Source organism: Tupaia chinensis, unplaced genomic scaffold (genome assembly GCF_000334495.1).
Source record: "Tupaia chinensis unplaced genomic scaffold, TupChi_1.0 Scaffold146230_1, whole genome shotgun sequence".
NCBI lineage: Eukaryota > Metazoa > Chordata > Mammalia > Scandentia > Tupaiidae > Tupaia > Tupaia belangeri.
Window position 1 is genome coordinate 130719 of NW_006206086.1, and position 17953 is coordinate 148671.

General features: G+C 35.9%; 1 protein-coding gene across 1 annotated transcript in view; it reads left to right on the forward strand.

The window, feature by feature from the left end:
• LOC102473577 (eukaryotic translation initiation factor 1A, X-chromosomal-like) overlaps positions 1 to 15046 on the forward strand; it is a 26545-nt gene extending 11499 nt beyond the window's left edge. The window contains exons 2-6 of the mRNA XM_027768441.1: positions 901 to 984; positions 3976 to 4079; positions 7692 to 7742; positions 13831 to 13912; positions 14919 to 15046. Coding sequence (XP_027624242.1) covers positions 901 to 984; positions 3976 to 4079; positions 7692 to 7742; positions 13831 to 13912; positions 14919 to 15031 — 434 coding nt within the window. The 3' untranslated portion in view covers positions 15032 to 15046. The remainder of the gene's footprint in view (positions 1 to 900; positions 985 to 3975; positions 4080 to 7691; positions 7743 to 13830; positions 13913 to 14918) is intronic.
• The last annotated feature ends 2907 nt before the right edge of the window (positions 15047 to 17953 follow it).

Genomic DNA, 17953 nt, shown 5'->3' on the forward strand with positions numbered 1-17953 from the left:
GAAAAAAAACCGGGCTTTGTTTTAAAAAAAAAAAAAAAAAAGGTAAAAAGGAAATATTACCCAAAAAAAAAGGAAAACAGAAGCAGGGAGAGACAGGAACTGAGAGACAGAGAAGGCTGGGGGTTCAGAGGGGGGCTCCCTACCACTAGCTCATTTGTTGGAGGCTGAATTATTAGTAGAAAACCTTCATTCCCTTAAAAATCTAGTTCACAGTAGCCATGTGGAACCTTGTCCTGAAGGCCCGTGGCTTCTTCAAGACAGTTGGATTTTCATATTTGCTTCTTGTATTCTGTCTGCTGTGATATTTCTGTCATGTGGCTTTTGGTAAACTCCATTATATGCTCCTGGCAAGATTCATATGTAACTTAACTTTTATAATTTGGACAGCTTATCACGTACTTTTTTCATGGCAAGATTCATTCTAGCTAGTGGGGCATGAGCTTTATTTACTCTGCTGCCAGTATTTCCTCAGTTCTTGCCAAGTAAGCAGTGTTTCTCAAGTTTCCTTCCACTTCAGGGTCAGTAGTTCATGATCCGTTAAGGTTCCTGGATCCTGGAGTACAGTAGTATTTATAAATTATGCCCCTCTCCCCAAATGGTTTAAAAACAGAAAATCTTTAAAAGTTTACTTCAAGTTCAAGCATAGATAGGCATTAGGAAGCACTGCTGTGTGTTTCTGTAAGCCATATGAGAAGGTTTGTGCTGGGTCCCCACACAGTACTTAATAGCTGGTCATAGGGCTGGGGAAAAGATCACTGCATGTTATGGGTTGATCTTTCTTTCTCTTTCATGAATGAAATACACTTTTCCTAAACCAGTTTTAATCTGGTTTACTTTATAGCATAGTGTTTACAAAAGATTTTACAGAACATTACATTTTAGATTTTCCTTTTTAATTAGGTAAAGGAGGTAAAAACAGGCGCAGGGGTAAAAATGAGAATGAATCTGAAAAAAGAGAGTTGGTGTTTAAAGAAGATGGACAAGGTAAGGCCTATTTTTTTTTTTCCCCTACAGGGTATGTGTACTCACATGGCGAAAGAGAGAGAATGATAGGGAGTGGTAAAATGACAAATCATCCTCTTGGGGTTGGCCACACTGCAGTCGTTTCTTTTGGGATTTGGGGCAGGCATGTACCTAGGGGTGCCATCTCATTTGGTACTCAAACTGTAGTTAGCTGTGTAGGAATCAAGATCTTTGGGACCAGCAGCTGGCGTAATGGCTATGTCACTGGACTCCCACGTAGTCGACTGTGGTTCCGGACCTGGTGGCTTAAACTCACGCCAGGCACGTGTGCATGCGTGCCCAAGATCTCGAGAGGAGAATGGAGGAGAAGGGATTGTGGCGAGGCCATCTCCCCTAGGGGGTGATTTCTTGTTTTCTATTGTTCTGTCCGCCTGGCGAGCGCACGTGCCCTATAACAAAATCCTCTCAAACAACAACAACAAAAAATTCAAAACACAGCAAGCTTGAAATGAGAAATAAACTCATGTGCTCTTTACATAAGGTTTACCATTTTAACCTTTGTCATTTGTTTATATTTACATATATGTTTGTATATATATTTTTCTAATCACTTTTCATTTTTGTACAGATATCTAGTTAGATAAAATTGTACACTTTTAATATGAAGGGTACTTTAAAAAGCTTGTGGAAAGTGTATGTTACTTAACTTCATATATTAAAAAATATTTTGCCCCAGGATAAACTTATTTCAATTACATTTTTCCACAAACTTTTTGAATATGATAAAGAACTTTCCTATTTGTAACTAGATTAAAATTTTAGAAAAATTCTGTTATTTAGGCTACTAAATAACATTGTCTGAATGAATTCATTTCTGCATAGGTAGCCACTCACTATATGTGACTACTTATAGATAAATTTAAATTAAAACTACAGTTAATGATTACTTTGTAGCATATAGTGATCCTGTTCATAAGGAAAAGTTTCCTTAAATATTGCTGATTTAAAAAAAAAAGATTGCTAATTTAATATGAATCAATGTTCAAATTTCCTTAGGTATTTTAATTTTATCAGTTTTTTTGTATAGAATAATTGCCAGTCATTTATATTGTAAATGAAAGTCACTGAAAAGTCAACATCTTAAATGATATGAAAACACATTTTCTGGCTAAAGACATTTAGTTTCCTAGCCTTCATCTTCCTCTTTTCTATTAGATATTAATTATTTGGAGGGGAGGGCACCAATGTTTTTACCTTCTTATTTTTTTCTCATGTTGATATTGTGCTGACTGGTAACTAGGCTCAGTACCTAGGATAAATGTGTTCACTGAATGCAATCCCCATATGTAGCTATTCAAATTTATTTCTTAATAGAAATACAAATTATATCTTTTAGATTAATCTTGGTGAAAAACTTTAGGTAGCGTAAGGATTTTATAATTGTCTATTTCATTCTCCTTGTGCCTCTCCAGGTTTGTCATTTAGTTCTAGAAGAAACTGTATCATGGTGGCTCATGGACATATTCATAACAGTTTTTTCTTGCAGCACTAGAATTACAACACTTCTTGTAAATTCAACATTTGGGGCTGGCTTCTTGACCTGGTGATTAAGAGACTTGAATTTCATATGGCTGAATACATGGTTCAAATCCCAGACCTGGTGGTTTGAGATAAATACCACATACATGTACTAGTGTGGTACAGAATGGAGAAGAAGGGATTTCAACATAGTCATGCCTCATGAGGGTGATGGTTTTTCTCTGTGTATACTCTTTCTCTGTCTTATCTCTCTCTGGCTAGTGTATGTACCTTCTGATAATTTTTTAAATTTTTTACTTTTTCTTAGGAAAATCTTTTAATGGGGGGTAACTTTAGAGTATTCTAAAGTAAGCAGAAGTATTAGTGATTAAGGTGTTAATTGTCTGTCAATTTTCTGAGGAAAAGGAATACTAATACCCAAATCTGAAATAGATTGGACTGAAGTCCAAATCAGGATAATAGAATACATTATGAGGTGAATTACCCATATGTTTACAAGTAGAATAATAGTTATGACTAACTCAAAATGAGTAGGTAATTATTGGTAATAACAGAGACAGCATGTCATGAAAATGGTTATTTTTGAACCTGGACAGATTGATTGACTTAGGCTTCTATTTACTTTAGACATAAAGAGGCAAAAGTATGTAAGTATACTAAGGGGCCACCAGGCAGTAAGATAATTAAGGCACTGAACTTGCATATGGTCAACCATGATCAATTACTGGACCTGAAGTTTTTTTTTTTAATTTTTTTCTTTTGGAGAGGTTTTTGGTATATGGCCTATGCACTTGCCAGAAAGACAGAGAAACAGAAAGCGAGAAATCACCCCCCAGGAGGGATGGTCACACCACAATCTCTTCTCCTCCATTCTCCTCTCAGGATCTTGGGCATGCATACACATACATGAGTTTGAGCCACCAGGTCTGGGACTTGAACCACAGTTGACTACATGGGAGTCCAGCAACATAGCTATTATGCTAACTGCTGGTCTCTGGACCTGAAGGTTTTAAAATGCTTGACACGTGTATGTGTGCCCAAAATCTAGTGAGAAGAATGGAAGAGAAGAGATTGTGGAGTGACAATTTCCCATGGAAGTGGACATTTCTCATGTTTCCTCCCAGTCTCTCTTTTTGGCCCTCTTTCTTTCATGTGTTGTATGGCAAGAACCTTAAATAAGTAAATAAATAAAGTATATAAGTATACCTAGGAGAGGTTGTAAAAGCAACTGATAACAAGATCTGTGGTTATAGATAAAATTAGAAACATCACATCATAAGAAGGTTCTCAGGATAAATTACTAAGACTTTTCTTCTTCAAGTCTTAGTCTTTAAAAATAATATAGTTTGGTCTAAATTTGGAGACCAAATAAAAATGAAGCTTTTATGAACAGAGAGCTAAATATCAATATGACATTACTGTATTTTAACAAATATCAAACAATATCTCATACACACTCTTTTTCTTTCTCAGAGTATGCTCAGGTAATCAAAATGTTGGGAAATGGACGATTAGAGGCAATGTGTTTTGATGGTGTAAAGAGGCTTTGTCATATCAGAGGAAAACTGAGAAAAAAGGTATGCGTATAGCTTTCTCTTAATTTTAAAATTTGTTATAAACATAACTCTGCTGGGACCAGCAGATGGCATACTGGTTATATCTCTGGGCTACAACATTGTTGACTGTAGATTGAGTCCTGGACCTGACCACCTAAAATTCATGCCGGGCATGTGTGTATGCATGCCCGAGATTCTGAGAGGAGTATGGAGGAGTGGCCATCAGTCCTGAGGTGTGATTTCTTGCTTTCTCTGTCTCCATCGAGCACACATGCCCTAAAGCAGAAATCTTTCTAGAAATCTTTCTAGTAATACTGCTTTAGATAAGAAAAGACTAAATGGTTCATTTTTATATGTCATTCCCTTTGATTGCGGAGCAGTATTCCACTATCTGTGTGTGTGTGTGTGTGTGTGTGTGTGTTAAGGGACATTGGTTTATTTTTTTAATTTTTATTTTTGGGAGGACCGTTACATATAAAACTGCTATAAACATTAATATGTTAGCGTTTGTATGGATATATACTTTTATTTCTATTGAGTTCCTAGAAAGAGAATGGCTTGTCATACAGCATATACACCCTCTGGCAAATTGATTCGTTTTTGTGATTTTTTTCCTAAAAGATTTTAACAGAACAGTGATTTACATCACAATGTAAATAGAAAGACATTGATGATAACTTTTAATATTTAGTTTAAATTTTTTTTTATTATTATTTTCATTTGACCAGAGAGAAACAGAGAGAGGGAAAGTGATAAAAACAAGCTACCAGGTATGGTACTCGAACTGTGGATAGCCATATCTCCAGCACCTTAATCACCACACTACCTGCCTGCCCCAGTAGATTTCTTTAAAGAACCATTTGTTTTCACTCTTACTGTACTCCTTCTGGAAATGTTTATTCTGTAAGTTATGTTGAGAAAACAGTTATATTGAATCTATAAAGCAGGTGATCTGGACGTAATCAAATGTCAGTGCTATGAAAAAAGAAACAAAATTCTTCTAGGTTAAAAACAACTAAAGGGACTGATAATGCAGTACATGTTCCTTAATTAACCAGATTTTGGATTAGAGGAATATTAATAAATATTATCAGGGAAATTTTGTCCATGTTAGTTAACATATTCCTTGTCATAACCCATCAGGAAGATTTGTAAGTCATTGGTTAAGTTTGTTCAAATCTGATTTCATAATTTAAGAAATTTCTTGGAGGGGGCATCATCTGTTCTCTTTTTCAAATTAATGGAACTTTTTGGGACAGTCTCAGTCCATCTGAGCCACTATAAAAAAAAAAAAAAACATTGGAACCAGCAGTTAGCATATTGGCTATGTCACTGGACTCCCACGTAGTCGACCACGGTTTGAGTCCTGGACCCGGTGGCTTAAACTCACGCCGGGTGCGTGTGCATGTGTGCGTGCCCAAGATCCCTAGAGGAGAATGGAGGAGAAGGGATTGTGACGTGACCATTCCCCCTGGGGGTGATTTCTCACTTTCTGTCTCTCTGTCTCTGTCTGGCTGGCGAGTGCACGTGCCCTATAGCAAAAACTTCTCAAAAAAAAAAGAAAAAAAAAAATAACAATTGGCTGGATGACTTATAAAGACAGAAATTTCTCACAGTCTGGAGACTGGAAAAATGTAAGCTCAAGATACATTTGGTGTCTGCTGAGGGTCCATTTCCTGATTAAAAGATGACAGTACTTACTGAGTCCATTATATTAGAAGGGATGAGTAAGAGCCCTTAATTCTCTTGAATAAGGGCACTAATTCATTTATGAGGACTGTTTTTATGACCAAATCACTTTCCAACGTCTCCGTCTTTTAATACTTTTTTTTAGTATAGGATTTCCTTTTTAAGTTACCCTATCCTGTACACTTGTCAGAGACAGAAAACCTTGTAAGAAAAGAGAAACCATCCCCATATGGGGTGTGGATGTACTCCAGTCCCTTCTGCATTCCCTTTCCACTTTTCATCCTGTTGGGACTCTAGACATATACACACATGGACCTGGCATATTTTTCAAGCCATTGACACTGGGATTTGAACTGTGGTTGTTCTTGGGAACTGACTTATTTAACAAGTAGTTATGGAGAGCCCAGCAGGTAGGATACTGGTTAAGATGAAGGACTCCCACATGGTTCAAGTCCTGGTTCTGCCAGCTTGAAATTCATGCTGGACATGTGTGTGTACATGTTCAAAATCCCTTAGAGGAGGGACCAGCAGGTAGCATAATGGTATGTCACTGGACTCCCATGTATTCGACTATGGTTTGCATACCAGACCCAGTAGCTTAAAACTCATGCCGGACAAGTGTACGAGCATGCCCAGGATCCCAAGAGGAGAATGGAGGAGAAGGGATTGCGGCATGGCCATTCCCCTTGGGGGGGGGGGTGATTTGTCGCTTTCTATCTGGCGAGAGCCGCCAGGCGCATGTGCATGCGTGCCCAAGATCCCGAGAGGAGAATGGAGGAGAAGAGATGGCAATGTGACCATCTCGCTTGTGGAGTGATTTTTTTCCTTCTCATTGTGTTTGTCAGTCTCTCTCTGCTGAGAGCATGCATCCTATGGCAAAAAAACTTAAAAAAAAAAAAGTAGAAGTGAAGTCAGTTGGGGTTAGTATTTTAAGGTATATTTTGGGAAAACGGACATTCAGACAATTGTAGGGACTGTATATATAGATTAGTTGCAGAGTGGGGCTATGTTTGGATAGATGGTTAATTTCTTATGAATAGTTTTGCGTAATTATATATCTCCAGAATGGTTTCTGATTGAATGTCTTATTTTTCATAACAAATGATCATTCTTCTGGAATTTTAAATTTATGAGTAGTTGAAATAAAATGGTCTTTTTTTTTTTTGAGAGGTTTTTGCTATAGCGCACCTGCCCTCACCAGAAAGACAGAGAGAGACAAAAAGTAAGAAATCACCGTCTCCCGGAGGAGGGGATGGCCATGCCGCAATCCCTTCCATTCTCCTCTTAGGATTGTGGGCACACACGCACTTGCGGCATGAGTTTAAGTCACCAGGTCCAGGACTCAAACTGTGGTTGACTACATGGGAGTCCAGCAACATAACCATTATGCCAACTGCAGGTCTGAAAATGGCCTAATTTATAACATTCTAAGTTAGAAACCGAACAAACTCAGTTTTGTGCCATAATTTTTCTTAATGTATCTTAATTATGTGCTCCATAAAAGGAAAATACAGTACAGAATCTACTTACATATGATAATTTTTCTAATTTCTTTTAAAAAAAATACTTATTTTATGAGAAAGAGAGACTTAAGTGCTGGTATGGTGTCTTTTCATGTCATCATGCCACAAGTCTTCCAGCCAGCTAGGACCATGGGCACACCTGCAGGCACAACAATCCAGAATAGGTCATTCCTTTATGTTTGTAATATTGCACAGTAACTCCCAATTGCCTGTGCCACTGCTGCTGAGCCCTTTAATTTTTCAGAGATAACTTCCTCACAAGAGAGGAATATGAACTTGTTGGAGAAAGTCATAAGATATTTTCTGTTTTTCTTTGCACACATGCACATCCCACTAGTCTTTTGTAGGATAACTCATTTAATATTGCACTTTATTCCTATTTTTATTTTTAAATAATATGCAGTAAATTTTTGTTTTACAGGTTTGGATAAATACTTCAGACATAATATTGATTGGTCTGCGAAAATATCAGGTAAATATTATATTTAACTTAATAAACTGTCTTCTTATAGTTTTTTTTAACTAATATTTTAAAAGACATAGTATTAACACCTTTGACCAGTTTCAGCTCAGTTTGTCATCTATGTATTTGGCCCTGAACATTTACTTTTTTTTTTTTTTTTGGAGAGGTTTTCGTTATAGGGTGCGTGTGCCCACCAGATGGACAGTGAGAGACATAGAGACAGAAAGCAAGAAATCACCCCCCAGGGGGGATGGTCACGTTGCAGTCCCTTCTCGTCCATTCTTTTCTCAGGATCTTGGGCACGTGTGCATGCCCGACGTGAGTTTTAAGCCACCGGGTCCGGGACACGAACCTCAGTCTACTACATGGGAGTCCAGGGACATAGCCATTATGCTAACTGCTGGTTCCCGGCCCTGAACATTTACTGAGAACCTTTTGTTTTGTTTTGTTTTTTGTTTCTTTTTTTATTTTTCTTTTTTTAATATGTATTACAATTTATGATTTACGTATAGTCATTATAAATTTTTAAAATTTATTCTAAACATTCAATAACTGTATATCACCACAGCTTGTAAAATGAATTCTCCCAACATGAATACACTGCACACCAGTCCAGTTAAAGATATTGTACATGTTATCATCAACACACAATCCTTCATTACTGTGCCCCTTAAATGTCTTGCCTCTCTATTTTCTTCATGATTCTCTCCTTCTCACCCTTCTCCCACACTATCTCTAGTATCCACAACCATTTCCCCTGTTTTTGTATTCTCTGATCTTTCAGTTTTCACCATAGAGTGCAGACATTTGGTATATATTAAGTGGAATATACATCATCTCTCTTCAAAACCTGACTTGCTTCACTCAGCAGTGAATCTTCTGTATTTGTCCACTTTCTATCAAATGCCAGGGTCTTCTTGTTTTTTATGACTGAGTAGTATCACGTAGGTTTTTGCCACAGAGGGCATGTGCCTGTCAGAGAAAAATAGAAGTAAAGGAAAGGGGAGAGGAAAGGAAACCGGTGAAAAGGAGAGGAGAGGGGAGAGGGAAGAAGGGAAGAGGATAGGAAAGGAATGAATCAACCCCTCCCCCACCCTGGATAACCCGCTTGTTTTCAGACTAGAATTTTTCTAAATCAGAGTAATTTTCACAGTTTATTAATGGTACCTGTGTTTTGTAGATAGACTGGTTCATCATTTTTGTTGTTATTGTTTCTTACCTTTCGTTTATTTATTTCTGAAAAGAGAGGGTACACTTGACCATGATCTTTGTTTCCCTAGCCTTCTAGCCAGCCAAATTAACAGGCACCAGTAGGCATGCCTTACAACTTTACCTGGGATCCAAATCTTAGCTACCTGTTGGATTTCATTATTGTACAGCAACTGCTTACCACCTGTGCTACAATGGCTTTGGCTCAACATTGTTTTTTATATTACATGTGAGATAAGACAAATATCTGTGTTTGTATAAATATCACAGACTGTTAGGTTTTATTTTACTTAATAACCAACACAATAGACAAATATAGGCATTTTGCTAGGTTTTCTAAGGATGATTTCCAAATGCTAATCTATGAATTAGTATTGGTGTTAGATGACACTTTTAAGTGTTCAGTATAAATTAAAAAATACGCAAATTAGTATTTTTTTTTTTTTTGAGAGGTTTTTTCACTATAAGGCGCATGCACTCGCCAGACAGACAGAGAGAGACATAGAGAAAGAAAGCGAGAAATCACCCCCTGGGGGGGGGGGTCACACTGCAGTCCCTTCTCCTCCATTCTCCTCTCGGGATCTTGGGGATGCATTCACACGCGCCCGGCGTGAGTTTTAAGCCACCGGATCTGGGATGCGAACCGTGGTCGACTACGTGGGAGTCCAGCGACATAGCCATTACGCTAACTGCTGGTTCCCATTTATTTTTATTTTTTAATGACTGAGATTTTTTCCTATTTTGCTAAGGAGTACATATGCTCACCAGAGGAATAGAAAGAGGGAAAAAGAAAATTCAAGGATGATGGCTATACTGCAACTTTTTCTCCACTGTTCTTGGGATTTGAGGCATGACAAGTTTTTCATATCATTGAGGTCAGGACTTGAAACTCAGTCACCTGTGTGATCCACCTTAACTGCCATACCATTGACTGGATCAGAGGTGCGGTGTTTCTCATGAAGCTAAATTGTTTTCTTTTTTCTTTTTTTTCTTTTTTTTGAAGAGGTTTTTTGCTATAGGGCACATGTGCTTGCCAAAAAGACAGAGACAGAAACAGAAAGCAAGAAATCATGCCCCCCAGGAGGCTGGCCACACCGCAATCCCTTCTCCTCCGATCTTAGGCACACACACACACACCCAGCGTGAGTTTAAGCCACCATGTCCAGTACTCAAACTACGGTTGAATACATGGGAGTCAAGTGACATAGCTATTATGCTAACTGCTGGTTTCAAAGCTAAATTGTTTTTTTAAAAAAAAAAATTCTTTTTTTTTTTTTAATACTCAGTATGTCTTACATGCTTACCTGAGAGAGTGAGAGAGACTGAGAAAGAACGTAAGAAAGCACCCCTCTAGAGGGGATAACCATGCCATAATTTCTCTTCCATTTCTCCTTTCAGGATTTTGGGAATGCATACACACATGCCAGAATGTTTTTCAAGCCACCAGGTCTAGGACTTGAACTATGCAGTTGGCCATGTGGGATCCAGCAGAGATAGCCATGCTATAATCCTTTCTTTACCATTTCTTCTTTTAGGATTTTTGAGTATGCAAGTATACATACCAGCCTGTTTTCAAAATTCTAGCCTAGGAAGCCACTGCTTTAGAAGATATAGTTGAATAAGTCAAATGTCATTCTCCAGAAGTTTGTAGTCTGGCATTAGAAAGAAAGTTAATGTATGTACATGGTTGTTAGGTGGTTAATTCTAGTAATTGCTAGGTAGTTCTCTAAGGAATTATGTTTTATAGGAGTGCAAACATTTTTCTGCACCCTTCAGTGGGTAGGTTGTTAGTTTTTAGTGGCTACTAAAACTGGAATGAGGGTCACAGGAAATAATGCAACAAAACACCCCAGAGATTATTCTTACCTGAATTAATTCATTTTTCTTAAGCAAACACTCCTCAGTTTATTCTGTGTATATGATTAATTTCCAGAATTGACAGAATTGATTTTTGTCAATTTTTTGTCATCTTCCTCTTTGCTTTTATGAAGGAGCAAATTTTAGAAGGTACTTTTTCTGTCAGTGATATTGTTACACTATACTTTGTGTCTCTTTTTATAAATATTTTTATATTCTGAAATAAAAGTTATTATCTATGTTTCTATATTTTTATGTTCTTTATCTGCATGGTTACATGAAATACTTGTTTTGTATGTACTTTATACTCTGGTTTATTTCACATCACTGTTGTATTAGTCTGGTCATTTCAGTTGCTTTGCTGTGGATCTTTCTTGGATTAATTTTAGGCCATTGACTTAAACTCTCTCCCCACACTCCCTAAGATAAATTAGTCTCTAAAGTGGGTATATGTGATCATTTTAGAACATTCAGAAATGTTTACATCATAAGTAACCACCCAAAAGAGCTTTAAAAATACACATTCTTGGGGCTAGCAGGTGGCATGGTGGTTAAGGTGTTGAACTCCTGCATGACTGATTGCAGTTTCAGTCCTTGACCTATCAACTTGAAAATCTCTCCAGGGATGTGTACATATGTGTCCAGAATTCCAGAAGGAGAAGGAAAGAGAAAGGATTGTAGTATGGCTATCCCCTGGGGAAGGGGGGGAATTCACTTTCTCTGTCTGCAGCAAGCATATGTGCCCCATGGCAGAGACCTTAAAAAAAAATAGATTTTTATCTAGCTTAGGATGCGTAGTTTGTAGCATACTGCATTGCTGAAAATCATATGGCCACCTGTAGGTTTGGATCTCAGGATCAGCCTGAAAGCCTTCAGATCATAAGATCCTAAGGAAGCCAGAGGTGCTAGGGTAAAGGTTTTATGATAATGAAATTCTATCAAGGATGCTTTCTCTCTCACTCTATTCTCCCGTCTCTCCCTCCCTCATTTTCATTGCATATGCTTTCTTTTGAAATAAATTACTGATTTTTGAACTATTCTATCTTCAGAAAGTAGTTATCTATTCTTAGTGTTACATAGCTAATTTGGCTAGATAATTTGTCCTAAGAACTAAATGATAATATAAAAGGTATATTGCTTTACCTGGGTCATTATTTTGAGTGTGAAATTGCAGTGTTCTAACTAAAGTATTGATAATTTACACTGTAACTTTTTTCTTTTCACATTTACATTTTTTTTATTTCAAAAAAATTTTCAGTTTTAGCCATCGGGGTATGTGCACTTGTCAGACGCAGGGGAGAGAAAGTGAGAAGTCATTCCTTAGAGGTCAGTGGCCAACCTGTATAATCCCTTCTCTATTTTCCTTTTGAAATTTTGACCATATAGGTACATGCACCTATGTGTTATTTTCAAGCTGCTACGTTCAGGACTCAAATTGCAGTCAGCCAAATGGGAGTCTAGCACCTTGACCAACATTCTACCTCCTGGCCCTTTCAAGAGACTTCTAATGAAAAGGCAGCAGTCATAGGTTATTTAATGGGTTGTATATCTTAAGAAATAACATTATTAGATGACTTCATCATTGTGTGACTGTTATAGCATGTACTTAAACAGACTTGTATAACATAGCCTATATACTTCAACTATATGATATATCTTGTTACTTCTAGGCAACTTATATATACAACACATCATTGTATGAATACTGTATTACACTGAATACTAAATATAACTGATTATAGCATAAAAAGTATTTGTGTATCTAGCCATCAATAAAAAGTTAACCTTTGCTTACTGTAACTTTAATCCTGTAAACTTAAAATTTCTCTTATAATACTTAGCTCAAGTAATAAAAATAGTGTCTACTTAAAAATACTTATTTCTCTTAATCTTTTTTATTTAAAGCAGGTTGTTAAAACTTTTAGATTATTTTGCAAAAATACAAACATACATTAGTCTAGGTCTATGCATGATCAGCATCATTGATATCATTGTTTTCCTTATCTCCATCTTGTCCCCCTGTAAGGCCATGATGAACAGTTATATCAAGGACAAAACAAAATGATGCAGTTAGAGACTCAGTAAATATTAGATATATGAGATTGCTATTAGGATGCATGGGCACACTATAGTAACTTTTTGGAAAAATGTAAGTACTAAGTACACACTAATAAAAGAAAAACATAGGGAATACACAAACTAGGTACATATTATAAAGTATTATTTATTATATGTACTAGGATGTTAGGAAAGTCATGATGTATTTTTCTATGTTCTTCTATGCAAAAATGTGGCATAATTTTCTTGACAACCAATAATTGTATATTTCAGTAGTTACTTTTATATAACTGGTGGTCCAGTAAGTTTATGTATATTGTCATCACCATGAAGATGAGTAATGCATAATGCTATAAGATGGCTATAGTGTTATTGGATCATTGCAATCTCACAGGAGTAATGTCCTGTGTACAATCTTTGATCATGGCATCCTTATTTTACACTTGATGTACTAAATAAAGATTAGATTTGCCTTTTTGTTTGTTTGTTTGCTTCTCTTTTTTTTTTTTTTTTTTTTTTTTTCCCATAAGGCACATGCCTTTGCTAGAGCACATGCACTTGCTGGAGAGAGACCTAGATAGAATGAAGAAGTGATAAATCACACCTGCCCCAGGAGGGATTGTGACCCTACAACAATCTCTTCTTCACCCTCCTCTTGGGATTCTCGGCATGCATGCACACATCTAACATGATCTTCAAGCCTCCAGGTCTCGGCCTTAAACCAGTGTCAGCCACATGGCAGACCCATCCTTTAACCATTATTGCACCTGCTGGTTTCTTCCTTCTTACTTTTGTAAAACCATGGATTTTTTTTTTTTAATAGAGGTTAGCAGGTATGTGAAGAAAATCAGGAGAGTTTTGTAACTGAACAGTGAGTGAGTTTTTTTCTTAATGTTTGTATTTAAAAGTAATTTGTGGAATAGATGATGTTTTGGTATTAACCAGTTTTAAAAGTTATGTATTGATTTTTAAGGATAACAAAGCAGATGTAATATTAAAGTACAATGCAGATGAGGCTAGAAGTCTGAAGGCATATGGTGAGCTTCCAGAACATGGTAAGGATAAGTATTTATGTTACTCTGTCATATACTATTTGTTGGTGACTTTTTGAAAGCATTTTGATAGAATTGTGTGTATTTCACAAATTGAGTTTGTACTTCTACAGTTTTAAGTTATGCCTGTACTTCTTTATACTAATAATTTAGGAAAGGTCAGTGGAATGCCTGATTATTTTGGTGGAACTTCTGGAGGCTCTGGATTTGTATATAATATGTATTAAAGAAAGATATCCATCACAGTTTTTTTCTGTTAAATCTCAAGAGATTGGTTATTTTCATCCATGTCACATTTACAATAATAATGTTGATATTATGAAACAATTATAATACTGATATTGGTTTTTATGGAAAATAATTTTTTGATCTTTTTAGCAAAGATGCATTTTAGGATTTTCTTAAAACTTATTTCATTAAAAACAAACATAATGCAATCTCACTGCAGAAAACTTAAGTCCCTATAACACTGCCAAAGAGGAAAATGCACTGATTTCTAAGGTCTAATAGTTTACTTCATAGTTATTTTAGTTTTTATAATTCCCCTGTTTTTGTCATGAAAATAATAAAATATTTACATAAACAGATCCAGAGGAAATTACTGATACTGTTAATTTTCTTTGTGCAATAATTAGGCAGCAGTTAGGAAGATTTTTATCTTGAGAATGAATATATCAAATTAAGTAAATAATAATTTTTAAAAAACTGGGGACCAGCAGGTGGCGTGTGGTGGTTAAGGTGCTGGACATTCCCACATGGCCAACCACGATTCCAGTCCGGGATCTGGCGGCTTTCTCTCTCCCTTTCCCTCTCTCTCTTCCTCTGTGTGTGTCTCTCTGGTCAAATTAAAATAAATGAATGAATAAACTAAATAATTAAAAAACGATTTATATCTTGAAATAAAACATTAATTGAATTTTATAGTTCAGTATGTTGTTTCAGAACCATTTTTTTTAGTGAACAATTCATTTTAACTTGTTAATTGTGTATATATTTACATTGTCTTTAGCTAAGATCAATGAAACAGATACATTTGGTCCTGGGGATGATGATGAAATCCAGTTTGATGATATTGGAGATGATGATGAAGATATCTTTGATGTAAGTAGATTACCTTTATAGGTTTTTGTTTGTTCAAATTATCTACAGAGAAATTAGCCCTTTCCTCTATAAACTTTCTTTAATCTAAGAATGTTAAATATTTGAGAGTATTTGGTCTATGAATTTAAATAGTTAGTATTATTTAGAAACCAGCATGTTGAACTTTGTAAATTGAGATACTGCATTTTTAGTATTTCTTCCTTCAGAAATTAATATTAGCTTTGGGTGTACATATAGTTGTAAAATATTTAAATAACAATATCCAGAGATAGCTACTAAGAAGTATTAGGGATAGCAATCTTGAGAGCTTACCTTCTCTAAAATGTTAGTATTTTAAAAGAAGAATGTGCTTGTTTTAATCAGCTTACAGCATTGATAAGGCAACATACTATAAAAGTGTTGTTAAAATCAAGGGTTGTTACTAAGATATATAAAGGTTTACATATTATCTTGTCAGGTATTATTATTGCCTAAAGCCTAACTCCCAACTGGGAGTTGAAGTATACTTACATTGTGGAAATAGGCCTTTTATCCTATTAATAAAAGTGAAACTCACAAGAGTAATAAATGTCTCATTGCTCTCCCTTGTCAGCTAGTATATTTAAATAAAACTTACCTTTCATTTCTCTGTTATTTATCTCTCTATATATGTTATTAAAAAGTAATTGAAATGCTGTATCTTACACTGTAGCTGAACTGACCTTTTTATCTTTCTGTAATAAAAATGAAGTTAAAAGCCCTCCCAAATAATGACGGTAAAATGATATTTTAGAATATATAAGAAATTATACCTAAGAGATTTGTGCTGCACAATTTGAAAGCTTTAAAAATCACAAAGGACAATCTTTAGAAGGTCTAAGTTGGGGATAAATGACCCTGATGCTCATATCCCATTGGAAACTATTGTTCTAGGATAGGAATTATCAAATCTTTTATTCTTCACCAACTTTATTGAGAGCATTATCAAACTGTCCAGAGAAGTGGGGGAATTTTAAATTTAAGAAAACATCTGTATATCCAGCTCCAAGATTCTATGATTTATGTTTTTTTCTAACTTGATATCTCATACCCCTCCTCTTTTCATCTCTCAGTCTACATGACATGTAAATACATTTCCAAAAAACTGAAATTACTTACATCATGAATTGAGGAATATTATGTTCATGTATTTACTTTATGCATTTATAAAATTTTAAATTCTTTTGCATTTAAAAGTTTTTAAACATATAATAGTACTATAATGAACATTTTAAAACATACTCAGAAATAGAAAATAAAATGTTGAGAAATAGAAATTTTATTCTAATATATTTTTATTTGTCAGTAATTTTGTACAGTTATCAGAGATAGACAGTAAGAGAGAGAAAAGGATGGAAAAATCTAGCTCCAAGAGAGTATGAACCATAGTCTCTTCTCCATTTCTTCATCCTGTGGGGATTTTGGACTTGCTAAAATATGTACAGGGCATGTTTTTCAAACCATCAGGTTCAGAATTTCAACCACAGTTGGCCATATGGAGTCTGTTTCTCTTAAGCAAAAAATTTAACTGCAGTCAACCATGTGGGATCTGTCTTAACCACTTGGCCACCAGGCCAACCCAGAACCCTTAATTTTCTAGAGAAACATTCAACCATAGCTTAGGTTGAAATGTCCGGATCTGTTCTTAAACCACAACACAAAAGACTTCAGGGTCTTCGTACAGAAAATAGTGGAAATTCTTACTTTAAATTGCCAAAGAATCAGTCTTTCTTCTTTCGTTCTTTTAAATTGCCAAAGAATGAGTGTTTCTTCTTGCGCTCTTTTTTTCATGAACACTCACATCCACCAATAATTTCTGAATTCTTTGCCAACACTTTCTTTGGCTCCAGCCCTGGTAGGTAGGTAGGAAAAATGGTGGTGAAGAGAATAGCTATTAAAGACATTTGTGTTTGTAGGAGTTTTTTTTTTGCTTATTATTTTAGAACCATATGTAATTTTTCTTGAAGATTTACATATGTTCTAATTATTCCTGTTACTAAATTTGCACAGAGAAAGTAATTTGGTTAGGATAATACTGTCTCTTTTTATTTTTCCTAGGTTTTGCCATAGGGTACGTGTGCTCACCAGAGAGTCAGATAAAGAGAGAAAAATAGTGAAAAGTCATCCCTGAGAAAGGATGGCCATGCCACAATGCTTTCTCTGTTCTCCTGGGATTTTTTGGCATGTACATACATACATGCACCTGGCATGAGTTTCAAGCTGCCTGGTATGGGACCTGAACTGTGGTCAGTCATGTGGGAGTCTAGCTCCTTCACCACCACCACCTGCTGGCCCCATTTTTTTTCTTTTTCTTTTTTTTTTGGTTTTGTTTTGTTTTTAAAGCAGTTTTTGCCTTAGGGCTCACCAGAGACTCATACAGAAGGAAAGTGTAAAATCACTCTGGAATAATGACCATGCTGCAATCCCTTCTTCTCCTCCTCCGTTCTCCTTTTGAGATCTTGGGCACACACACACACACACACACACACACACACACACACACACGCGCCCAGCATGATTTTCAGACCACTGGGTCTGTGACTAGACCATGGTCAGTCATGTGAGAGTTCTGTGATGTAACCATTATGCTATCTGTTGACCCCTCCCATCTTTAGAGGAATTATACTTGTTTATGTCTTTGTCTACCCTCAAAACATAAAATCACTAGCAGAAAGAAAGTTGTTGTTAAGATTTGTTAAAGATATTCTCTATAGCATCCATAATGTTGAAAAAGTGAGACTGTTAACTGGCAATAATCAGCAATTGAGAAAAATCTTATGTACTGACTAGTCAATTTAAAAGTATTTATTTCTGGGGCTGACCTCATAGATCAGTGGTTAAGGGATCTATATTCCACATGGCCAACCCTGGTTTTAATCCAGCCTGTGGAAACTTGAAAAAAAAAAAAACACCTGGTAGATATGT